Consider the following 20,022-nt stretch of genomic DNA (forward strand, 5'->3'; position numbering starts at 1 on the left):
GCTCAAAGACCTGCTACATGATGTAATCCTGAGCTCTGACTTCCCTGGGGTCGATCGAACACAGAAAGGCACTGCAGGAAGCACTCACGCTTTTCTCTAATTACTCACCAAAACTAAAACTCAGAACGACAAAATATAGACGAGGTTTAAAAGTGCATGTCAGAGAAGCAACACTTCCAGGGGTTTTAGGGAAGGTACTGAGTTCTGAGAACAGGTACACACTACAGATGTGTGATCTTCATGTGACTTACTAATAATCAGCCACGCCCCTACAATTAAGAGCAAAACAATATGTATTAAAATTGGGTGTGAGACACATGGGATTTTTTTTGCGTGATTAGATCACCATGTGATTAGACCAGAATTATGACAGACATCTTGCAATAACATTAATGCGCACACACACACACATCCAGAAAAACTAATCCTGAGTTTCACATGCTCTCCCCATGTCTGCGTGGGTTTCCTCCAGGTTCTCCTCAAACGCAAGGCAGCAGGTGGATTGACTACAATAACATTTCTCCATCAGTCAGTGTGTGTGTGTGTGTGTGTGTGTGTGTGTATATGAGAGAGATGCCTGTTTTCCTTAAGTGTATGTAAGAGGTTGAGGATGTTATATGATCAGAAGAGAGAACAGACACACTGCACAGCGTGAGGTCTGAACACTTTAATCCTCTTTAATTCTCTTCATCTGGCAGCAAAATGGCATTAATGAAATTCCCAAAGAAAAATAAACATGGAGAAACAAAGAGAGGAGCTTTGAGCCAATAAATATATACTGCAGGGTAGTGTAAAAAGATGAGCTGCGCGCGCACACGCACACCCTGAATGAATGCATTGATATTAATGCTGCTGTTTCATTAATGTGTGTGTTTGTATGAAATTAAACGTCCTCAGCGTCTCAAGCACTTTAATCAGCTGAGATGTGTTGTTCTGTAATTTTAGCATTGGAGCTATAGAGCTAATGTAGCTAACAAGTAATGGAGGTATACTGTACATCTACCAGTTTAGCACAGTGCTCTAAATGGGTGTGTCTAACTCCTCCCACTTTCACCATTTAGTCCATAAAGTTTCCTAAAATAACACAACAAATTTAACAGCTCACATGTACACTTTACCTTCAGTCTTATTTCTAATGTATAAACCATGCCTTCAGATTTAGGCCACACCCCCACCTGAGTCTGACATCAAACTCTGTGCTGAGGAAGAACGTGTTCTCACTGAGACCGTTTTCCTCTCTGTAACCTATTCAGTGCACAATGCTAAAGTGGAAGCCATGCACGTCCGTTACCTGTTAGCTACATTAGCATCACAGAAACAAACTCAGCCGAGAAGCTGAGAACTGCTCCTTTAATCCTGAAACATGAACAGGCGACATAAAACAGCAGAAGATCAGAGAAAAATAAAACATTTTAAATCCTGGAACCTCCTCCATTTAAACAAAGTGCTTAAGTGTGACAGACAGATATGGCTGAGCAATGGGCGGGGTCTCAGCTGCAGGAACAGGAAGTGACATCAGAGTTGGACATACTGAAAAAAATACACACTCTCAGCCGGTGAGGAAACAATGAGTTTACTATCATTCAGTCTGAACGGCCTGGTCTGAAGCTCCGCCCACTCTGGGGGTCAAGTGCATGATTCTGTGTTCTCTTCCTCTCCAAGGGGGGGGGGTGAGCAGTGCAGATCCACAAGTGGAGGCAACACACACACACACACTCACTCACTCACTCACTCACTCACTCACTCACTCTAGCTGGTGCGGCACTGCACCTGCCCCTCCGTGTTGTCCTCATCCTCGTCGGAGGCGTCATGGCCGCCACCCAGCCCCGTGATGCGATAGCCCATGTTGAGCAGCATCACCTCCAGAGGATCAGCATTCATCCTCCTCTGATTAGCCTGAGACGCTCCCTCCATATCCTCCACCACACGACCGTTCTCACTGTCCGTCTGACACACACACACACACACACACACACACACACACACACACACACATTAAACACCATCATCTGTCCACTGTATATGTGGCATATATCACAGGTGTTACCACAAGTGACATGTATGCGCGTTACCTCGGGTCGGGGGCTCCAGAGCCGTACCACAGGGTCGATGCCGCTGGTTGCTAGGAAACAGTAGCTGGGGTGTGGCTGGAGACAGTTCACTATGGACTCATCACCCTGCAGCACTCGCACCAGGTTCGTGGTCTCCTTCTCCCAGATAAAGAAAGAGCCGTCGTCTGATCCGCTCACAATGTACTGTCCTTTACTACACAAACACACACAAACACACACGGGGTGAAATTGGGGTAAACATTTCTGTTAAAGTGTGTTTCTCGTGTGTTGTGTGTACGGACCTGCCGAAGAAGTTGGCCTCTTTGATGTCGGTGGTGGTGTTGCAGTGGCCACAGTATCGGTGTTTGTAGTCGAAGCTGCGCTCTCTCAGGATGATCTCGTCCTCGGGGATCGACTCTTTACGGCTGAAGTTGTGGAAGCGGATCGAGCTGCTCCCTTTCTTCTCGTCCGCTGGATCACCAACAAACCAACACATAATAATTCATCACCCGAGTCAGACACAAGATCCACAAACACATCTCACACCGCTTCACTAAAACTGATGAGCGGCTGCCTTTTCCCTCTTTTTAAAATATGTGAATATACACCATATATCCATACATATATCTATGTGCACGCTGGTTTCCACTGCCGTCTGGAATGTGGGCTGTGCTTGATGTCAGTCACACTCGTGTAAAAATGATTCAGAAGCGAGTCGTGTGTTGTGCTGGAAGTGACGTATCAGGCAGCAGCAGCAATGACACTAAACTGTTATTTAATCATTTAAAAGCAAGACGGCCTTTCGATTTCATAAACTTGGTGAGATTTAGTTCCCTCTGAAATGTGGTGATTGTGATATCTGTTTATTTCTGTAATATCTCACAAAATATCAGGCCATTCTGTGGCTGGGAAGTTATTTAATTTGAGGGGATTAAAGCAAATAATGTGCATGAAATCGCTCGCTTGGCGCAGTCAAGCAGACAGAGGAAGTCCGTGTGCGCATGCGCAGGTTTACCTTCTTCTTCTTCTTTTGGGTTTTACAGCAGCTGGCTTCCACAGTGTTGCATTACTGCCATCTACAGGTTTCCCTTTGAGCGTGCACTGACAGTTCCATCATTCTGTCGCTAAACGAACAGCTGATCACACCGAGGTGCTCGCTGAGCGCCCATATTTATTAGTTTGGTCCTGCGTTTCCTTTCCTTCGTATATAACATAACGTCTTTTCTTCTCGCTTTCTTTCCGTTACTGTAGTCGCTCTTTCATGTTTCATTCGCACACTCACATCCTCCATTTTTCTCTCCTGTTTCAAATTTGTATCCCACAATGCCTTGCATGAACAGGGAAAACCCACCACGTGATGCATGATGTAGTATCGTGAATTGGGTCATGGTGAAGCAGGAAAAAATAGCAGAGAATTTAGGGCCACGTGGAGATAAACTCATTAATTGTTCTATTAAAAAAAACAACAACGAATAAAATTGGAAGTCTGTGATTCAAATTCCACTAAACAAAAACAATTGGGTGCCGGGAAAATTCTTTTTATGACCTACACTTGAAAAATCTGAAAGGCAGTACAGCTTTAAGGCACAATCTCCTGTCAAACAATCTGTAATATTTATTCCTCTTTCCAGATTAATAAAGTTGTCCTGAAATACCTTTATAACAAAATCATGAGAACAGGACACATTATACCTTATATTATAAATCCTGATCTATTTTTCTTTTGCAGTAAACTCCAGCAGCTACTTCACTTCACGTCTCTCTCCTCCATATCTCTGTGTTTATAATGTCTCTCTCTGGTGAGTAGCTTTCAAACAAACAGGAAAAATGCCTGATTCTGATTGGCTAATCCTGTTTCCCATCACAGCAGCTCATATCCAATAAATGTGATTAAACAAAATTTTATTAGACTCACCATAATAAATATTATTTAATAGTGCATACATTTTAATAGTTTCTGTAAGCCCTTGTTTTTCATCGAAACATCTTATTATGTATGTAAACACACACTTTAGGGTCTCACAGAACTGCTGCTGGTGCTTGAGCTGGCTCTGACCCCCCTGTGATACACAGATAACCATAACGCTCATCAGACTCAGCGCTTCACTCCTGTGTAGTGTATAAGTATGGGTTTATTTTCACTATACTCCCTCCAGCAGTTACACAGGTGTTTTGTACCATGTGGCGTCTCACCTGAGTCGCTTTTGGAGAACAGAGCAGCTTTGATGTCTTTGTCGAGGGCGCTGCAGGCGCTGCTGTGAGCCTGTTCTGGAAATTTCCCTTTAAAGTCATCCAGACACTCGAGAGCCTCAGCCACGTACTTCAGCTCGAAGAGACAGCGGGCCAGACGGAAGTGAGCCTTCAGGTGAGCCGGGTTTAGAGTCAGAGCCTTCAGACAGTCACGCAGAGCGTCGTAATGATCCCCATCCCTAACAGAACCACAGATCAGCGCCCAGAACAATGTCACGCCCAGACCAGGCATCTCACGCCCAGAACAACGTCATGCCCAGAACAGGCATCTCACAACCAGAACAACAATGTCACGCCCAGAACAGGCATCTCACGCCCAGAACAACGTCACGCCCAGAACAGGCATCTCACACCCAGAACAACAATGTCATGCCCAGAACAACAATGTCACTCCCAGAACAACAATGTCACGCCCAGAACAGGCATCTCACGCCCCCCAGAACAACAATGTCACGCCCAGAACAACAATGTCATGCCCAGAACAGGCATCTCACGACCAGAACAACAATGTCACGCCCAGAACAGGCATCTCACGCCCAGAACGTCACGCCCAGAACAGGCATCTCACACCCAGAACAACAATGTCATGCTCAGAACAACAATGTCACTCCCAGAACAACAATGTCACGCCCAGAACAGGCATCTCACGCCCAGAACAACAATGTCACGCCCAGAACAGGCATCTCACGCCCAGAACAACAATGTCACGCCCAGAACAGGCATCTCACGCCCAGAACAACAATGTCACGCCCAGAACAGGCATCTCACGCCCAGAACGTCACGCCCAGAACAGGCATCTCACGCCCAGAACGTCACGCCCAGAACAGGCATCTCACACTCAGAACTACAATGTCATGCCCAGAACAGGCATCTCACGCCCAGAACAACCATGTCATGCCCAGAACAGGCATCTCACGCCCAGAACAACAATGTCATGCCCAGAACAGGCATCTCATGCCCAGAACAACAATGTCACGCCCAGAACAGGCATCGCATGCCCAGAACAACGTCACGCCCAGAACAGGCATCTCACGCCCAGAACAACAATGTCACGCCCAGAACAGGCATCTCACGCCCAGAACAACCATCTCACGCCCAGAACAACAATGTCACGCCCAGAACAGGCATCTCACGCTCAGAACTACAACGTCACGCCCAGAACAGGCATCTCACGCCCAGAACAACAATGTCATGCCCAGAACAGGCATCTCACGCCCAGAACAACAATGTCATGCCCAGAACAGGCATCTCACGCCCAGAACAACAATGTCATGCCCAGAACAGGCATCTCATGCCCAGAACAGGCATCTCATGCCCAGAACAACAATGTCACGCCCAGAACAGGCATCTCACGCTCAGAACTACAATGTCACGCCCAGAACAGGCATCTCACGCCCAGAACAACGTCATGCCCAGAACAGGCATCGCACGCCCAGAACAACAATGTCACGCCCAGAACAGGCATCTCACGCTCAGAACTACAATGTCACGCCCAGAACAGGCATCTCACGCCCAGAACAACGTCATGCCCAGAACAGGCATCTCACGCCCAGAACAACAATGTCACGCCCAGAACAGGCATCTCACGCCCAGAACAACAATGTCACGCCCAGAACAGGCATCTCACGCTCAGAGCTACAATTTCACACCCAGAACAGGCATCGCACGCCCAGAACAACAATGTCACGCCCAGAACAGGCATCTCACACCCAGAACAACAATGTCACGCCCAGAACAGGCATCTCACGCCCAGAACAACAATGTCACGCCCAGAACAGGCATCTCACGCCCAGAACAACAATCTCACGCCCAGAACAGGCATCTCACGCCCAGAACAACAATGTCACGCCCAGAACAGGCATCTCACGCCCAGAACAACGTCACACCCAGAACAGGCATCTCACGCCCAAAACAACAATGTCATGCCCAGAACAGGCATCTCATGCCCAGAACAACAATGTCACGCCCAGAACAGGCATCTCACGCCCAGAACAACAATGTCACGCCCAGAACAGGCATCTCACGCCCAGAACAACAATGTCACGCCCAGAACAGGCATCTCACGCCCAGAACAACAATGTCACGCCCAGAACGTGCATCTCACACCCAGAACAACGTCACGCCCAGAACAGGCATCTCACGCCCAGAACAGGCATCTCATGCCCAGAACAACGTCACGCCCAGAACAGGCATCTCACGCCCAGAACAGGCATCTCTCGCCCAGAACAACAATGTCACGCCCAGAACAGGCATCTCACGCTCAGAACAACAATGTCACGCCCAGAACAGGCATCTCACGCCCAGAACAATGTCACGCCCAGAACAGGCATCTCACGCCCAGAACAACGTCACGCCCAGAACAGGCATCTCACACCCAGAACAACAATGTCATGCCCAGAACAGGCATCTCACACCCAGAACAGGCATCTCTCGCCCAGAACAACAATGTCACGCCCAGAACAGGCATCTCACGCCCAGAACAACAATGTCACGCCCAGAACAGGCATCTCACGCCCAGAACAACAATGTCACGCCCAGAACAGGCATCTCACGCCCAGAACAATGTCACGCCCAGAACAGGCATCTCACGCCCAGAACAACGTCACGCCCAGAACAGGCATCTCACACCCAGAACAACAATGTCACGCCCAGAACAGGCATCTCACACCCAGAACAGGCATCTCTCGCCCAGAACAACAATGTCACGCCCAGAACAGGCATCTCACGCCCAGAACAACGTCACGCCCAGAACAGGCTCACGCCCAGAACAACAGTCTCACGCCCAGAACAACAGGCTCACACCCAGAACAACAGGCTCACGCCCAGAACAGTCTCACGCCCAGAACAACAATCTCACGCCCAGAACGTCTAGTTTCACAACACAGGTAGCGTGAGACCATCACAATACATCACAACGTTTACACGGGCCATTTTAACTCTCAGGCAAAGTTTCTCAAAAACAACACATGCTCTATACCCCCCCAAGTTATGATGATATTTCCTCTACAGTAATTTTTGGTAAACTGTTCACTGTTTTATTTACATCAGCACTGTGTTTCATCGGATCTCCGGCCCTATGTCTTGGACACTCGGGTGAAGAGAGGGGCTGAGCTGTCAACTGATCACCACCTGGTGGTGAGTTGGATCCGCTGGCAGAGGAGGAAGCCGGACAGACCTGGCAGGCCCAAACGTATGGTGAGGGTCTGCTGGGAACATCTGGCCGAGCACTCTGTCGGGGAGGTCTTTAACTCCCACCTCCGGGAGAGCTCCTCCCAGCTTCCGAGGGAGGTAGGGGACATTGAGTCTGAGTGGACCATGTTCTCTGCCTCCATTGTCGACGCGGCTGTTCGGAGCTGTGGCCCCCAAGGCCTCCGGTGCCTGTCATGGTGGCAATCCCCGAACCCGGTGGTGGACACCGGAAATAAGGAATGCCGTCAAGCTGAAGAAGGAGTCCTACCGGGCCATGTTGGCCTCCGGGACTCCTGAGGCAGCTGATGGGTATCAGCAGGCCAGGCGTGCCGCAGCTCGGGCAGTTGCGGAGGCAAAAACTCGGAACTGGGAGGAGTTCGGTGAGGCCATGGAAGAGGACTACTGGTCGGCCTCGAAGAAATTCTGGCAAATCGTCCGGCGCCTCAGGAGGGGGAAGCAGTACTCTGCCAACACTGTTTACAGTGCGGGTGGGGAGCTGTTGACCTCGACTGGGGACATTGTCGGGCGGTGGAAGGAATACTTCGAGGATCTCCTCAATCCCACTGTCAAGTCTTCCATTGAGGAAGCGGAGGCTGATGACTCAGAGGTGGACTCGTCCATTACCCAAGCCGAAGTCACTGAGGTGGTTTGCAAGCTCCTCGGTGGCAAGGCACCGGGGGTGGATGAGATCCGCCCCGAGTATCTCAAGTCTCTGAATGTTGTGGGTCTGTCTTGGCTGACACGCCTCTGTAACATCACGTGGCGGTCGGGGACAGTGCCTCTGGAGTGGCAAACTGGGGTGGTGGTCCCTCTTTTTAAGAAAGGGGACCGGAGAGTGTGCTCCAATTATAGGGGAATCACACTTCTCAGCCTCCCAGGGAAGGTTTATTCCAGGGTACTGGAGAGGAGAATTCGGCCAATCGTCGAACCTCGGATCCAGGAGGAACAATGTGGTTTTCGTACCGGTCGCGGAACACTGGACCAGCTCTATACCCTTCATAGGGTGCTCGAGGGTTCATGGGAGTTTGCCCAACCAGTCCACATGTGCTTTGTGGATTTGAAGAAGGCATTCGACCGTGGCCCTCATGGTATTCTGTGGGAGGTGCTTCGGGAGTATGGGGTTCGGGGCTCTTTGCTAAGGGCTGTCCGGTCCCTGTATGAACGGAGCAGGAGTCTGGTTTGCATTGCCGGCAGTAAGTCAGACCTGTTCCCAGTGTATGTTGGACTCTGGCAGGGCTGCCCTTTGTCACCGGTTCTGTTCATAATCTTTATGGACAGAATTTCTAGGCGCAGCCAGGGGCCGGAAGGAATCCTGTTTGGAAACCATAGGATTTCATCTCTGCTTTTCGCAGATGATGTTGTCCTGTTGGCTTCTTCAAACCAGGACCTTCAGCATGCACTGGGGCAGTTTGCAGCTGAGTGTGAAGCGGCTGGGATGAGAATCAGCACCTCCAAGTCAGAGGCCATGGTTCTCGACCGGAAAAGGGTGGTTTGCCCTCTTCAGGTTGGTGGAGAAGTCCTGCCTCAAGTGGAGGAGTTTAAGTATCGGATCTTGTTCACGAGCGAGGGAAGGATAGAGCATGAGATCGACAGGCGGTTCGGTGCGGCCTCCGCAGTGATGCGGTCGCTTTACCGGTCCGTCATGGTGAAGAAGGAGCTGAGCCAAAAGGCGAAGCTCTCGATTTACCGGTTGATCTACGTTCTGACTCTCACCTATGGTCATGAGCTTTGGGTAATTACTGAAAGAACAAGATCGCGGATACAAGCGGCCGAAATGAGTTTCCTTCGCAGGGTGGCTGGGGGCTCCCTTAGAGATAGGGTGAGAAGCACAGTCACTCGGGAGGAGCTCGGAGTAGAGCCGCTGCTCCTCCACATCGAGAGGAATCAGCTGAGGTGCCTCGGGCATCTCTTTCGGATGCCTCCTGGACACCTCCCTGGGGAGGTGTTCCAGGCATGTCTCCCCGGGAGGAGGCCCCGGGGAAGACCCAGGACACGCTGGAGGGACTATGTCTCTCGGCTGGCCTGGGAATGCCTCAGTGTTCTTCCAGAGGAGCTGGCCGAGGAGTCTGGGGAAAGGGAAGTTTGGGCTTCCATGCTCAGACTGCTGCCTCCGCGACCCGGCCCCGGATAAGCGGAAGAAGACGAGACAAGACACTGTGTATGAAGTTGTGATGTATTTATAAAATAAAAGGTTGTTTTTTTTTATCCATACCATTTGCGCTTCATGTAGGCGGCGGCACGATTCCCGTACAGCATGGCGTTGCTCTGCCCCGCTGTGTGAATCCCCAGACTGTACAGCTGGATGGCCTGAGTCCACTGCTGACGAGCAAACGCATCATTAGCCTGCTGCTTAATGCGCTCCAGGTGGGGGGGCAGCTCACTGACACACACACACACAGAGTACTTGAAGCATTTCCTAATGTCTCAGGTCACACAGGTAGCTCACTTCATCACATCTCTGTATCTATAAACTCTGTGACGGTGACACCTGGCTCACTCACCTGGAGGGTTTTTTATTATTCGTGAGTTTGAGACAGTTGGCAGGTAGATGAAGTCCGTTAGACACTCCGTTTGTGGTTTTCCCATTCTGTACCTCTGCAGGAACATCAGAACCGGTTAACAGATGAAACCCAAAATCCTAAACGTGATCAGCATGCAGAAAACACAATACAAAAACATTTAAATTACTGATTAATTAATTCTTTCATTAAAACATGTTCCAGACTCTGCGGTGCGAGTCACAGCTCACTGAAGTCACTACAGCGCAGAGAAATCATCAGTGTGTTCTCATCAGTAGTGCGAGTGGCGTTACTGCAGCAGAGCTCTGTACAGTGTGTACATGTTCCACAGCTGCACGTCAGCACCCCCTACTGGTGGAGCAACAGTCTGCAATCTACAGCATACACACCGTATGACAAGTAAAGAAACAATAGGGGTGATAATGTCACCTGATGAGGAATGGCACTTCTTGGGCAGCAGGAAAGTGTATGGCCTCTGTTTAAACGTCAGATCAAAGAGATACACCTTACAGAACACACACACACACACACACGATCATCAAAGAGATTTAAATAGGTGGGAAGAGAAGTTAGTGGTAAATGTCACATGATCAAGTTTGTGATTGGCTGACCCAGGTCAACTTAAGCCCTGCCCTCAATCATAACACCTCCTCACCTGCTCTCCGCCCATATTGACCAGCAGCTCCGTCCCATCAGGACTAAAGGTCACGTAGGTGGCCACCAACACACGCAGCCTGTTATTATAATCTGGCAGTTTAACTGGGAGGTGACCTACGGGGGGTTGGGGGAACGACAGAGAGAGAAAGAGAGAGAGAGAGACAGACAGAGAGAGAGAGACAGAGAGAGAGACAGACAGACAGACAGAGAGAGACAGACAGAGAGAGAGACAGACAGACAGAGAGAGAGACAGACAGAGACAAAGACAGTTGATTAGTTTTCTATAACAGGAAGTGTTTATTCCTCTTATTTCACAGAAACTTACCAACGAGTCCAATTGTTTATTTATTAAAGAACACCACCTCATACTTTTTAACCATTTATAGTTACATTTAACTTTGTAGAATGTCAGTGAAACGAGCGAGTTCTTGTTCTCACTTATGTTATAGCAGCGATAAACTGTTGTTCCCTCACCAGACCCTCTTTATTCTCTGTCAGAGTTAATTTAAAAAAAATCGCAGCTTGTTCCATCGTGTTCCTGAGAAACTGTAAAGAACCGTAAACTCTTCTGTCCTGAAGATGTCAGAAAACTTACAGTTCCAGCTTCACCTCGGACTGATACACAGCACTGACACTGGAGACTCCTTCCAGAGACGATACATACACACACACAAACACACACTTCTCCTTTCTTAAAGTAAGATTCACCCTCAGTGATTACACGTTTTAATCTGTTTATTATCAGTGGAGCGTCTGCTGGACACGCCCCAGTGAATGAGCTGTTACTATGGAAACAATACCTTATTAGATCGAGCGCATTAATATAAACCTACACTACTGTCAGAGAGAATTAATCAACACCTTCTGACCAATCAGAGTCCAGAACTCAGCACCGTTGTGTGTAAATGATATTCAGTGAAACAGGTCGGTTCTTACCTGCGACGTAGTACTGACCCGCTCCGTCAGGGATGGGCTTCTGTTTATCACAGAATGTGTGAACTCCTGCATTCTGACTCAGAGACTTCCTGTGGAACACCACACACACACGGTAAGACTTTCCTAGTTACCATGATGACCAGCTGGTGTGTGTGTGTGTGTATGTGTGTGCTGGCCTGTGGTTGTGGATCATGCGGATGTCGTAGAGGCGTACAAAAGGGCCGTTAGCTCCCACAGCGAGGTAGTTATTATCCCGCGGGTTCACAGCGAGACATTTGGCCTCCACCAGCTGACCACAGTATTCCGTCAGATCGATTAACACATCCGAATGTTTACTGCTCTCTCTCAGATCGTACTGTCTGTGTGTGTGTGTGTGTGTGTGTGTGAGAGAGAGAGAGAGAGAGAGAGAGAGAGAGAGAGAGAGAGAGATGGTGTTAAACATTACCTCCAACATATCTCACCTGTATCTCTCTCACACACACACACACACACACACACACATACGTTGTGTTCGTATACCTGATAACACCGTCCTCGGCTGCGCTCCAGAACGTGTTTGGCCACATGGGGGCAGTGGCGATGCGCTTCACTCTGTTCGTGTGATCGGAGAACATGTGAATCGTCTCCTTCACTGTCACATCATGGACGTGAACCTTCGTATCTGCAGCGCCGGTCACCAGGATCCGATCTCCAGAGTGCGGCAGGAACTACACACGACACGGTTACACAGAACCTTTAAACTCACTGAACTCACAGAACGGAAACCGGTTCATTTCATCTCCTTTAAATTCACGCCAAATTACTGAGTCTCCTCCATCACACAGCAGCAGCCAATCAGAGATCAGGGCGGGTCACCGCTACAGACATTTATAACACTCTTATAAACACAACAGGCATGCGGTAAAGCACCTCAAAAAACTAGAACCAGTTATACATTTAATAATTTATAAACATAAGCTATTTATAAATACAAATAAATAAAGGAAATAAATTCATAAAGCGTGTGATGTGATGATGAAGGGAGTTTACCTTAACAGAGAAGATGTTAGCAGCGTGACCCGTGTGCATGCTCATCAATTTCCTGTGTCTGAGAGGATCCCATACCATCACATGCTGATCATCAGAACCTGACGCTAACACACTGAAAACACACATACACACAAAACCTCTGGATTTCATCTGTTTCAGTGAAGGAGGTGTGGCCTCTGTACCCGTCAGTCTCAGTGAAGGAGGCGTGGCCTATGTACCCATCAGTCTCAGTGAAGGAGGCGTGGCCTCTGTACCCATCAGTCTCAGTGAAGGAGGCGTGGCCTCTGTAACCCGTCAGTCTCAGTGAAGGAGGCGTGGCCTCTGTACCCATCAGTCTCAGTGAAGGAGGCGTGGCCTCTGTACCCGTCAGTCTCAGTGAAGGAGGCGTGGCCTCTGTATCCGTCAGTCTCAGTGAAGGAGGCGTGGCCTCTGTACCCGTCAGTCTCAGTGAAGGAGGCGTGGCCTCTGTACCCGTCAGTCTCAGTGAAGGAGGCGTGGCCTCTGTACCCGTCAGTCTCAGTGAAGGAGGCGTGGCCTCTGTACCCGTCAGTCTCAGTGAAGGAGGCGTGGCCTCTGTACCCGTCAGTCTCAGTGAAGGAGGCGTGGCCTCTGTACCCGTCAGTCTCAGTGAAGGAGGCGTGGCCTCTGTACCCGTCAGTCTCAGTGAAGGAGGCGTGGCCTCTGTACCCGTCAGTCTCAGTGAAGGAGGCGTGGCCTCTGTACGTCAGTCTCAGTGAAGGAGGTGTGGCCTCTGTACCTGTCAGTCTCAGTGAAGGAGGTGTGGCCTCTGTACCCATCAGTCTCAGTGAAGGAGGCGTGGCCTCTGTACCCGTCAGTCTCAGTGAAGGAGGCGTGGCCTCTGTATCCGTCAGTCTCAGTGAAGGAGGCGTGGCCTCTGTACCCGTCAGTCTCAGTGAAGGAGGCGTGGCCTCTGTACCCGTCAGTCTCAGTGAAGGAGGCGTGGCCTCTGTACCCGTCAGTCTCAGTGAAGGAGGCGTGGCCTCTGTACCCGTCAGTCTCAGTGAAGGAGGCGTGGCCTCTGTACCCGTCAGTCTCAGTGAAGGAGGCGTGGCCTCTGTACCCGTCAGTCTCAGTGAAGGAGGCGTGGCCTCTGTACCCGTCAGTCTCAGTGAAGGAGGCGTGGCCTCTGTACGTCAGTCTCAGTGAAGGAGGTGTGGCCTCTGTACCTGTCAGTCTCAGTGAAGGAGGTGTGGCCTCTGTACCCATCAGTCTCAGTGAAGGAGGCGTGGCCTCTGTACCCGTCAGTCTCAGTGAAGGAGGCGTGGCCTCTGTACCCGTCAGTCTCAGTGAAGGAGGCATGGCCTCTGTACCCGTCAGTCTCAGTGAAGGAGGTGTGGCCTCTGTACTCGTCAGTCTCAGTGAAGGAGGCATGGCCTCTGTACCCGTCAGTCTCAGTGAAGGAGGTGTGGCCTCTGTACCCGTCAGTCTCAGTGAAGGAGGCGTGGCCTCTGTACCCGTCAGTCTCAGTGAAGGAGGCGTGGCCTCTGTACCCATCAGTCTCAGTGAAGGAGGCGTGGCCTCTGTACCCGTCAGTCTCAGTGAAGGAGGCGTGGCCTCTGTATCCGTCAGTCTCAGTGAAGGAGGCGTGGCCTCTGTACCTGTCAGTCTCAGTGAAGGAGGCGTGGCCTCTGTACCCGTCAGTCTCAGTGAAGGAGGCGTGGCCTCTGTACCCGTCAGTCTCAGTGAAGGAGGCGTGGCCTCTGTATTCATACTTACTCTCCTTTCTCATTCCATTCCAGACAGTTCACGCACCCTGAGTGACCCTGAAACCACACACAGACAAACACTGAGTGTGGGACAAGAACGAACACACACACAGATTTTGTGATGATACTCACCTGTAGCTCCGCCTCCAGGCCAAGTCGTTTTATAAACGGGTCAGTCACATGGTAGTATCTCTGAAAACTCAGAGTCCTGTTCTCCTGCACGCGTGCACACACACACACACACACACACACCTTTATTCACAAGAATATGTAGTGCAAAGGGGATATTGCCCTCCTTACAGCCCTGAGCTCTGTGTGTGTGTGTGTGTGTGTGTTCTGACCCGGATTTGTCTGTTCAGTAAGTCGGCAGCGATGTTCCTCTGACTCATGGCTTCACAGTGCAACACCGATCATGGCCTCACTCTGGAGAACACAGGGGTCAGAGGTCATCAGGATCCTGATTACACCAGTGTAACAGAATAAAAAACAGGAAGTGACGTGTACACAAACACATGTTCATTCTACATCATGAGTTTTATTGTCTAATATTACAGTAATTAATTAAACTGTTTTTGTAAAACGAATCAGTTCTCTGATGAAAATTAAAGAGAAAAGTCCAGATTTAATCACTTCATCATCTTCATGAGGATAAATGTGAAGCTTCAACATTTTTATCTGAAAAGCACTTTTAATATTCCCATGAATATAAACTTTCCAAACTTTTCCACAGCAGTCGCTTCTTTTCTGTATTGACTGTGTGAGAGAGCTTATTAACACTCCAAACTGTGACTTTTCAACATTATATACATTTCCTGATGTTAAATTAAAAAGTGAAGAGTTTAACACTGTGCCATTAAAGTCCTCAGCCTCTGGAGTTAGCAAACAAATAGCTTAGCATAGGTTCATGTTTGCTAGCTGTGTGAGTGTCCGGCTGCTGCTTTAGCCGAGCCCTGCGCCTCTGACTGACTTTACACAGACACGACTTTAATTTCACTCCTCAGGAGGAAATATTCATTTATAGACGTTAAGTCTGCACTGTTAACACACTTAGCTGCGTAGTTAGCATTAGCATTAGCGTACCTGTTAAGGCTTTGCTTGAGCTGCGTATGCTGTGAGCCGAGATGCTAACAGTTACACTTCACTTTCACAAGCTGACGTATTAAATATTTAACCTAATTAAATCGCTTGGATATTTATCCTCACACAGTGTTCAGATCAGCGGATTAAACTATTTTAAACGCACAGGCTAGGCTAGGCTAGGCTAAGCTAATCAGAAAGCTAAACAGAGTGTGTCCTGGTTTCATTTTGACACGGGTTGCCAGATCACACAGAAAATCCCCGACCGTAACCAAAACCACTCCCTATGATCAGAATCAGAACCAGAATCAATTTATTGTCATAGCATATTAACATACAACGCAATTTGCTGTCTCTCTTAAAACAAAGGAAAACTGAACCCCATTCACTCACATGCACACACATTAAAAGAAACTCGTTTGAATGAGTAATAGCTATAAAAAATAGAATATAAAACAAAGTAAAGTGACTTCTGCAGTTATTGCACATTAATGTATTCTGCTTGCACTCGAGGTACAGTTGTTGTGGTAGCAGTGGAGGGACGGGTGTGGGTTCAGTGCACTGATAGTTGTTGGGTCGAAGCTGTTCCTGGGTCTGGAGCTGCGGCCCTTACGGCTCTGTAGCGTCTTCCACATGGCAGGAGTGAGAACCGCTGATGAAAGGGATGTGTATCATCCTTAATGATGGTGCAGGCTCTGCTGAGGCAGTGAGATCTGTACATGTCCTCCGAGGGGGTTCCGATGATTTTTGTGCCGTGTTAATAACCCTCTGAAGAGCTGCTCTGTCTGCTGCTGAACAGTTCCCGTCCCAGCCCATTATGCAGTACGTCAGAATGCTCTTAACCAAGCAGTGGTAGAATATCTCCAGCAGCTTTGCAGAGAGGTTGGTCGTCCTCAGAGTCTGTAGGAAGTAGAGTCTCTGTTGAGCCTTTTTGACTCGAGCACCATCCACTTGAGGTCTTCACTGATGTGGGTTCCAGGAACTTCAAACTGAGACCCTCTCCACCTCCTCTCCCTTATTTCCAGTGGCAGGAGCTCCTCCTGGTGCCATCTGGAGTCTATAAGAAGCTCCCACTTAGTGCACTAGTTAGGGTGCAGGGGTTATTGTTTTTACCCTATAGAGTGGAATTATATGTAAAGTAAAGAATTAAACTTGAAATAACTCCATGCTGAGTGTATAATGCAGTGCAGTGTAGATTAAAGCAGCAGTCTGTGACATTTTATTTTATTAGTGATTCTATGCAAGAGCCTAAAATTCCCTTAACATGATTTTTGACTTGAAATCGATAAATTTTTTTAAAATTCAACATTAATTTTATAAATCTGCATAAAAACACAAACACGTGTGTGTGTGTGTGTAAAGAGAGGACTGGGTTTGCATGTCACACTGCAGCGTATCAAACTCAGGTGATGCAGGTGAAAACAACACCTCAGAAATAAACACTGCCACAGGTAAATGGTTCAGTTCGTGGGTTTCATCAGTTCACATCGTGGATTACACTTAATATTCTAATGAGTGTACGGTTCATTTTACACCAGAATCACGCGGGCCATGTGCATTGGTTGTAGAGGTGTATGTTAGTGCCCACTGTCAAGGCCACTGTGCTCTGGGTTATAAATAACTTGATAAATAACAGCTGGTAAAAATGTCCTGTAACTCTATGTGGATCGAGTTATAAATCAAACAGCAATCTGATGGGTATTTAGTGCACTAGATAAAGTGTACAAGCCCTAACTTCAGTCCCTTTGAAGTGCACAGGCAGTGTGTGTAGACCTGAGCTGTAGGGCACTGTATAGAGTTTAGTGGAGATTGATTTAGAACACTTATAGTGCACTTAGAATAGGAGTGAGTGCAGAAAGTCCATCTCTAAAGCAGTTAGGATTCAGATTTGGTTTAGGCCTATAAGATTAGGGCTTGTGTCCCAAACTACTTCCTGTAGAGTGTATAGTTCACCACAAAGGGTGTAGAATCATTATTATTTCTTCAGATCAAAAACAGGTAACTAAATCCCACATGACTTCCTGCTGCTTTAGGAGGAAACAAACTCATGCACTTATAATCTACAGTGGTGCTTGAAAGTTTGTGAACCCTTTAGAATTTTCTATATTTCTGCATAAATATGACCCAAAACATCCTCAGATTTTCACACAAGTCCTAAAAGTAAATAAAGAGAACCCGGTTAAACAAATTAGACAAAAATATGATACTTGGTCATTTATTTATTGAGGAAAATGAACCAATATTACATATCTGTGACTGGCAAAAGTATGCGAACCTCTAGGATTAGCAGTTAATTTGAAGGTGAAATTAGAGTCAGGTGTTTTCAATCAATTGGATGACAAATCAGGTGTGAGTGGGCACCCTGTTTTATTTAAAGAACAGGGATCTATCAAAGTCTGATCTTCACAACACATGTTTGTGTAAGTGTATCATGGCACGAACAAAGGAGATTTCTGAGGACCTCAGAAAAAGCGTTGTTGATGCTCATCAGGCTGGAAAAGGTGACAAAACCATCTCTAAAGAGTTTGGACTCCACCAATCCACAGTCAGACAGATTGTGTACAAATGGAGGAAATTCAAGACCATTGTTACCCTCCCCAGGAGTGGTCGACCAACAAAGATCACTCCAAGAGCAAGGCGTGGAATAGTCCGCGAGGTCACAAAGAACCCCAGGGTAACTTCTAAGCAACTGGAGGCCTCTCTCACATTGGCTAATGTTAATGTTCATGAGTCCACCATCAGGAGAACACTGAACAACAATGGTGTGCATGACAGGGTTGCAAGGAGAAAGCCACTGCTCTCCAAAAAAACTTGCTGCTTGTCTGCAGTTTGCTGAAGATCACATGGACAAGCCAGAAGGCTATTGGAAAAATGTTTTGTGGATGGCTGAGCCCAAAATTGAACAATTTGGTTTAAATGAGAAGCGTTAAGTTTGGAGAAAGGAAAACACTGCATTCCAGCATAAGAACCTTATCCCATCTGTGAAACATGGTGGTGGTAGTATCATGTTTTGGGCCTGTTTTGCTGCATCTGGGCCAGGACGGCTTGCCATCATTGATGGAGCAATGAAATCTGAATTATACCAGCGAATTCTAAAGGAAAATGTCAGGACATCTGTCCATGAACTGAATTTCAAGAGAAGGTGGGTCATGCAGCAAGACAACGACCCTAAGCACACAAGTTGTTCTACCAAAGAATGGTTAAAGAAGAATTAAGTGAATGTTTTGGAATGGCCAAGTCAAAGTCCTGACCTTAATCCAATCAAAATGTTGTGGAAGGACCTGAAGTGAGCAGTTCATGTGAGGAAACCCACCAACATCCCAGAGTTGAAGCTGTTCTGTATGGAGGAACGGGCTAAAATTCCTCCAAGCCGGTGTGCAGGACTGATGAACAGACACCAGAAACATTTAGTTGCAGTTATTGCTGCACAAGGGGGTCACACCAGATACTGAAAGCAAAGGTTCACATACTTTTGCCACTCACAGATATGTAATATTGGATCATTTTCCTCAATAAATAAATGACCAAGTATAATATTTTTGTCTCATTTGTTTAACTGGGTTTTCTTTATCTACTTTTAGGACTTGTGTGAAAATCTGAGGATGTTTTATGCCATATTTTTGCAGAAATATAGAAAATTCTAAAGGGTTCACAAACTTTTAAGCACCACTGTAAATCACCTCCTATTGAGGTTTTTCACCCACGTGACCAAGTCATGTGATGCTGCCATTTTGGACATCACGGCTCGAATCAGTTTGAATGCGAGGAAGGCGACAAACGAAAAACATAAAAGAAAAAGGAGCGAGATGCAGAAAACACCTTCACTATCCAGCGACGTAGGGCATTTACAGGGCGAGCAGAGGGAGAGGGATTTGCAAAAATTGAGGTTAGCAGGCTTAGAGAACGACGTGTACCTGCTTCCACCAGGATTGTTCACTGACGTACGGAAGTACACGAAGCCCTCGTCTTTACCTGACTTCGGCCCACATGATCTGTATACCTATGTCGTTAAAAACCCATCGCCATACACAGGTATTGATCTGAAAGCGTATAAGAGTTTGGATGCCTACAAATATTTTGTGTCAGGCTGGGTAACATGCCTACATCAGCGGGTCGTCCCTGGAGCTGGTGGTCGCCATCTTATTACAGCTAAGGTTTGTTCACATTTTCATTTACTTTCAGTCCTCAGGATAAACAAAATGTTATTAAATGTCATTGAAATAACTTCTTAGTCTGTTGAGACATGGCCCGTTATAAATTTGCTGTTACCAGGCAATGACCAAGAACTGTATTATTAGGGTCAGTGTCTGTGTTGTAGCAGTGTCCTAGCAGCTAGCTGTTAGCACTAGCTAATGTCAACAACATCATAGCTGGTATGTTACTGTAGCAATGTTTACATTCAGTCATTTGGATGACTGTTAAAACCTTTCAGTCTCAAGTTTTTCCTTTACTGGATTTACTAGTTTACTGTAATTATGATCCAGCAGCTATTTACACCGGATCCAGTGTAAATAGCTGCCGGAGCTCGCTCCGGCTTGCTCCCCCACAAATTAAGCAGCATGCTCCGTCTTGCTCCCAGAGCACGCT

At 47.7% G+C, this 20,022-nt stretch overlaps 1 protein-coding gene across 2 annotated transcripts; it reads right to left on the reverse strand.

Annotated features, from left to right (window-relative positions):
* Positions 1-652: 652 nt before the first annotated feature.
* wdtc1 (WD and tetratricopeptide repeats 1) lies at positions 653-15,663 on the reverse strand. 2 transcript variants are annotated; one of them, XM_060900529.1, is made up of 16 exons: positions 15,439-15,663; positions 14,700-14,781; positions 14,491-14,574; positions 14,369-14,415; positions 12,632-12,743; positions 12,122-12,309; positions 11,779-11,961; positions 11,603-11,691; positions 10,665-10,780; positions 10,439-10,514; positions 9,992-10,085; positions 9,703-9,870; positions 4,245-4,480; positions 2,354-2,522; positions 2,073-2,265; positions 653-1,947 (listed from the first exon to the last, which is right to left on the reverse strand). In XM_060900529.1, exons 2-16 carry the CDS (start codon positions 14,745-14,747, stop codon positions 1,750-1,752), a joined length of 2,001 nt encoding a protein of 666 aa, XP_060756512.1. In that variant the 5' UTR covers positions 14,748-14,781; positions 15,439-15,663; the 3' UTR covers positions 653-1,749. The 2 variants fall into 2 exon arrangements, with proteins under 2 accessions (XP_060756512.1, XP_060756511.1); XM_060900528.1 differs by having other exon boundaries at positions 14,700-14,815.
* Positions 15,664-20,022: the final 4,359 nt, after the last annotated feature.

The sequence above is a fragment of the Neoarius graeffei genome, chromosome 19, assembly GCF_027579695.1.
Source record: "Neoarius graeffei isolate fNeoGra1 chromosome 19, fNeoGra1.pri, whole genome shotgun sequence".
NCBI classification, from domain to species: Eukaryota; Metazoa; Chordata; class Actinopteri; order Siluriformes; family Ariidae; genus Neoarius; species Neoarius graeffei.

Excerpts from the sequence above, each read along its gene's own strand:
- wdtc1 (XM_060900529.1), bottom strand. The coding sequence starts at position 14,747 with ATGAGTCAGAGGAACATCGCTGCCGACTTACTGAACAGACAAATCCGG. Across the intron at positions 2,523-4,244 it reads GTTCTCCAAAAGCGACTCAG|CGGACGAGAAGAAAGGGAGC; the intron begins GTGAGACGCCAC and ends TTGGTGATCCAG. Across the intron at positions 1,948-2,072 it reads TCTGGAGCCCCCGACCCGAG|ACGGACAGTGAGAACGGTCG; the intron begins GTAACGCGCATA and ends TGTGTGTGTCAG.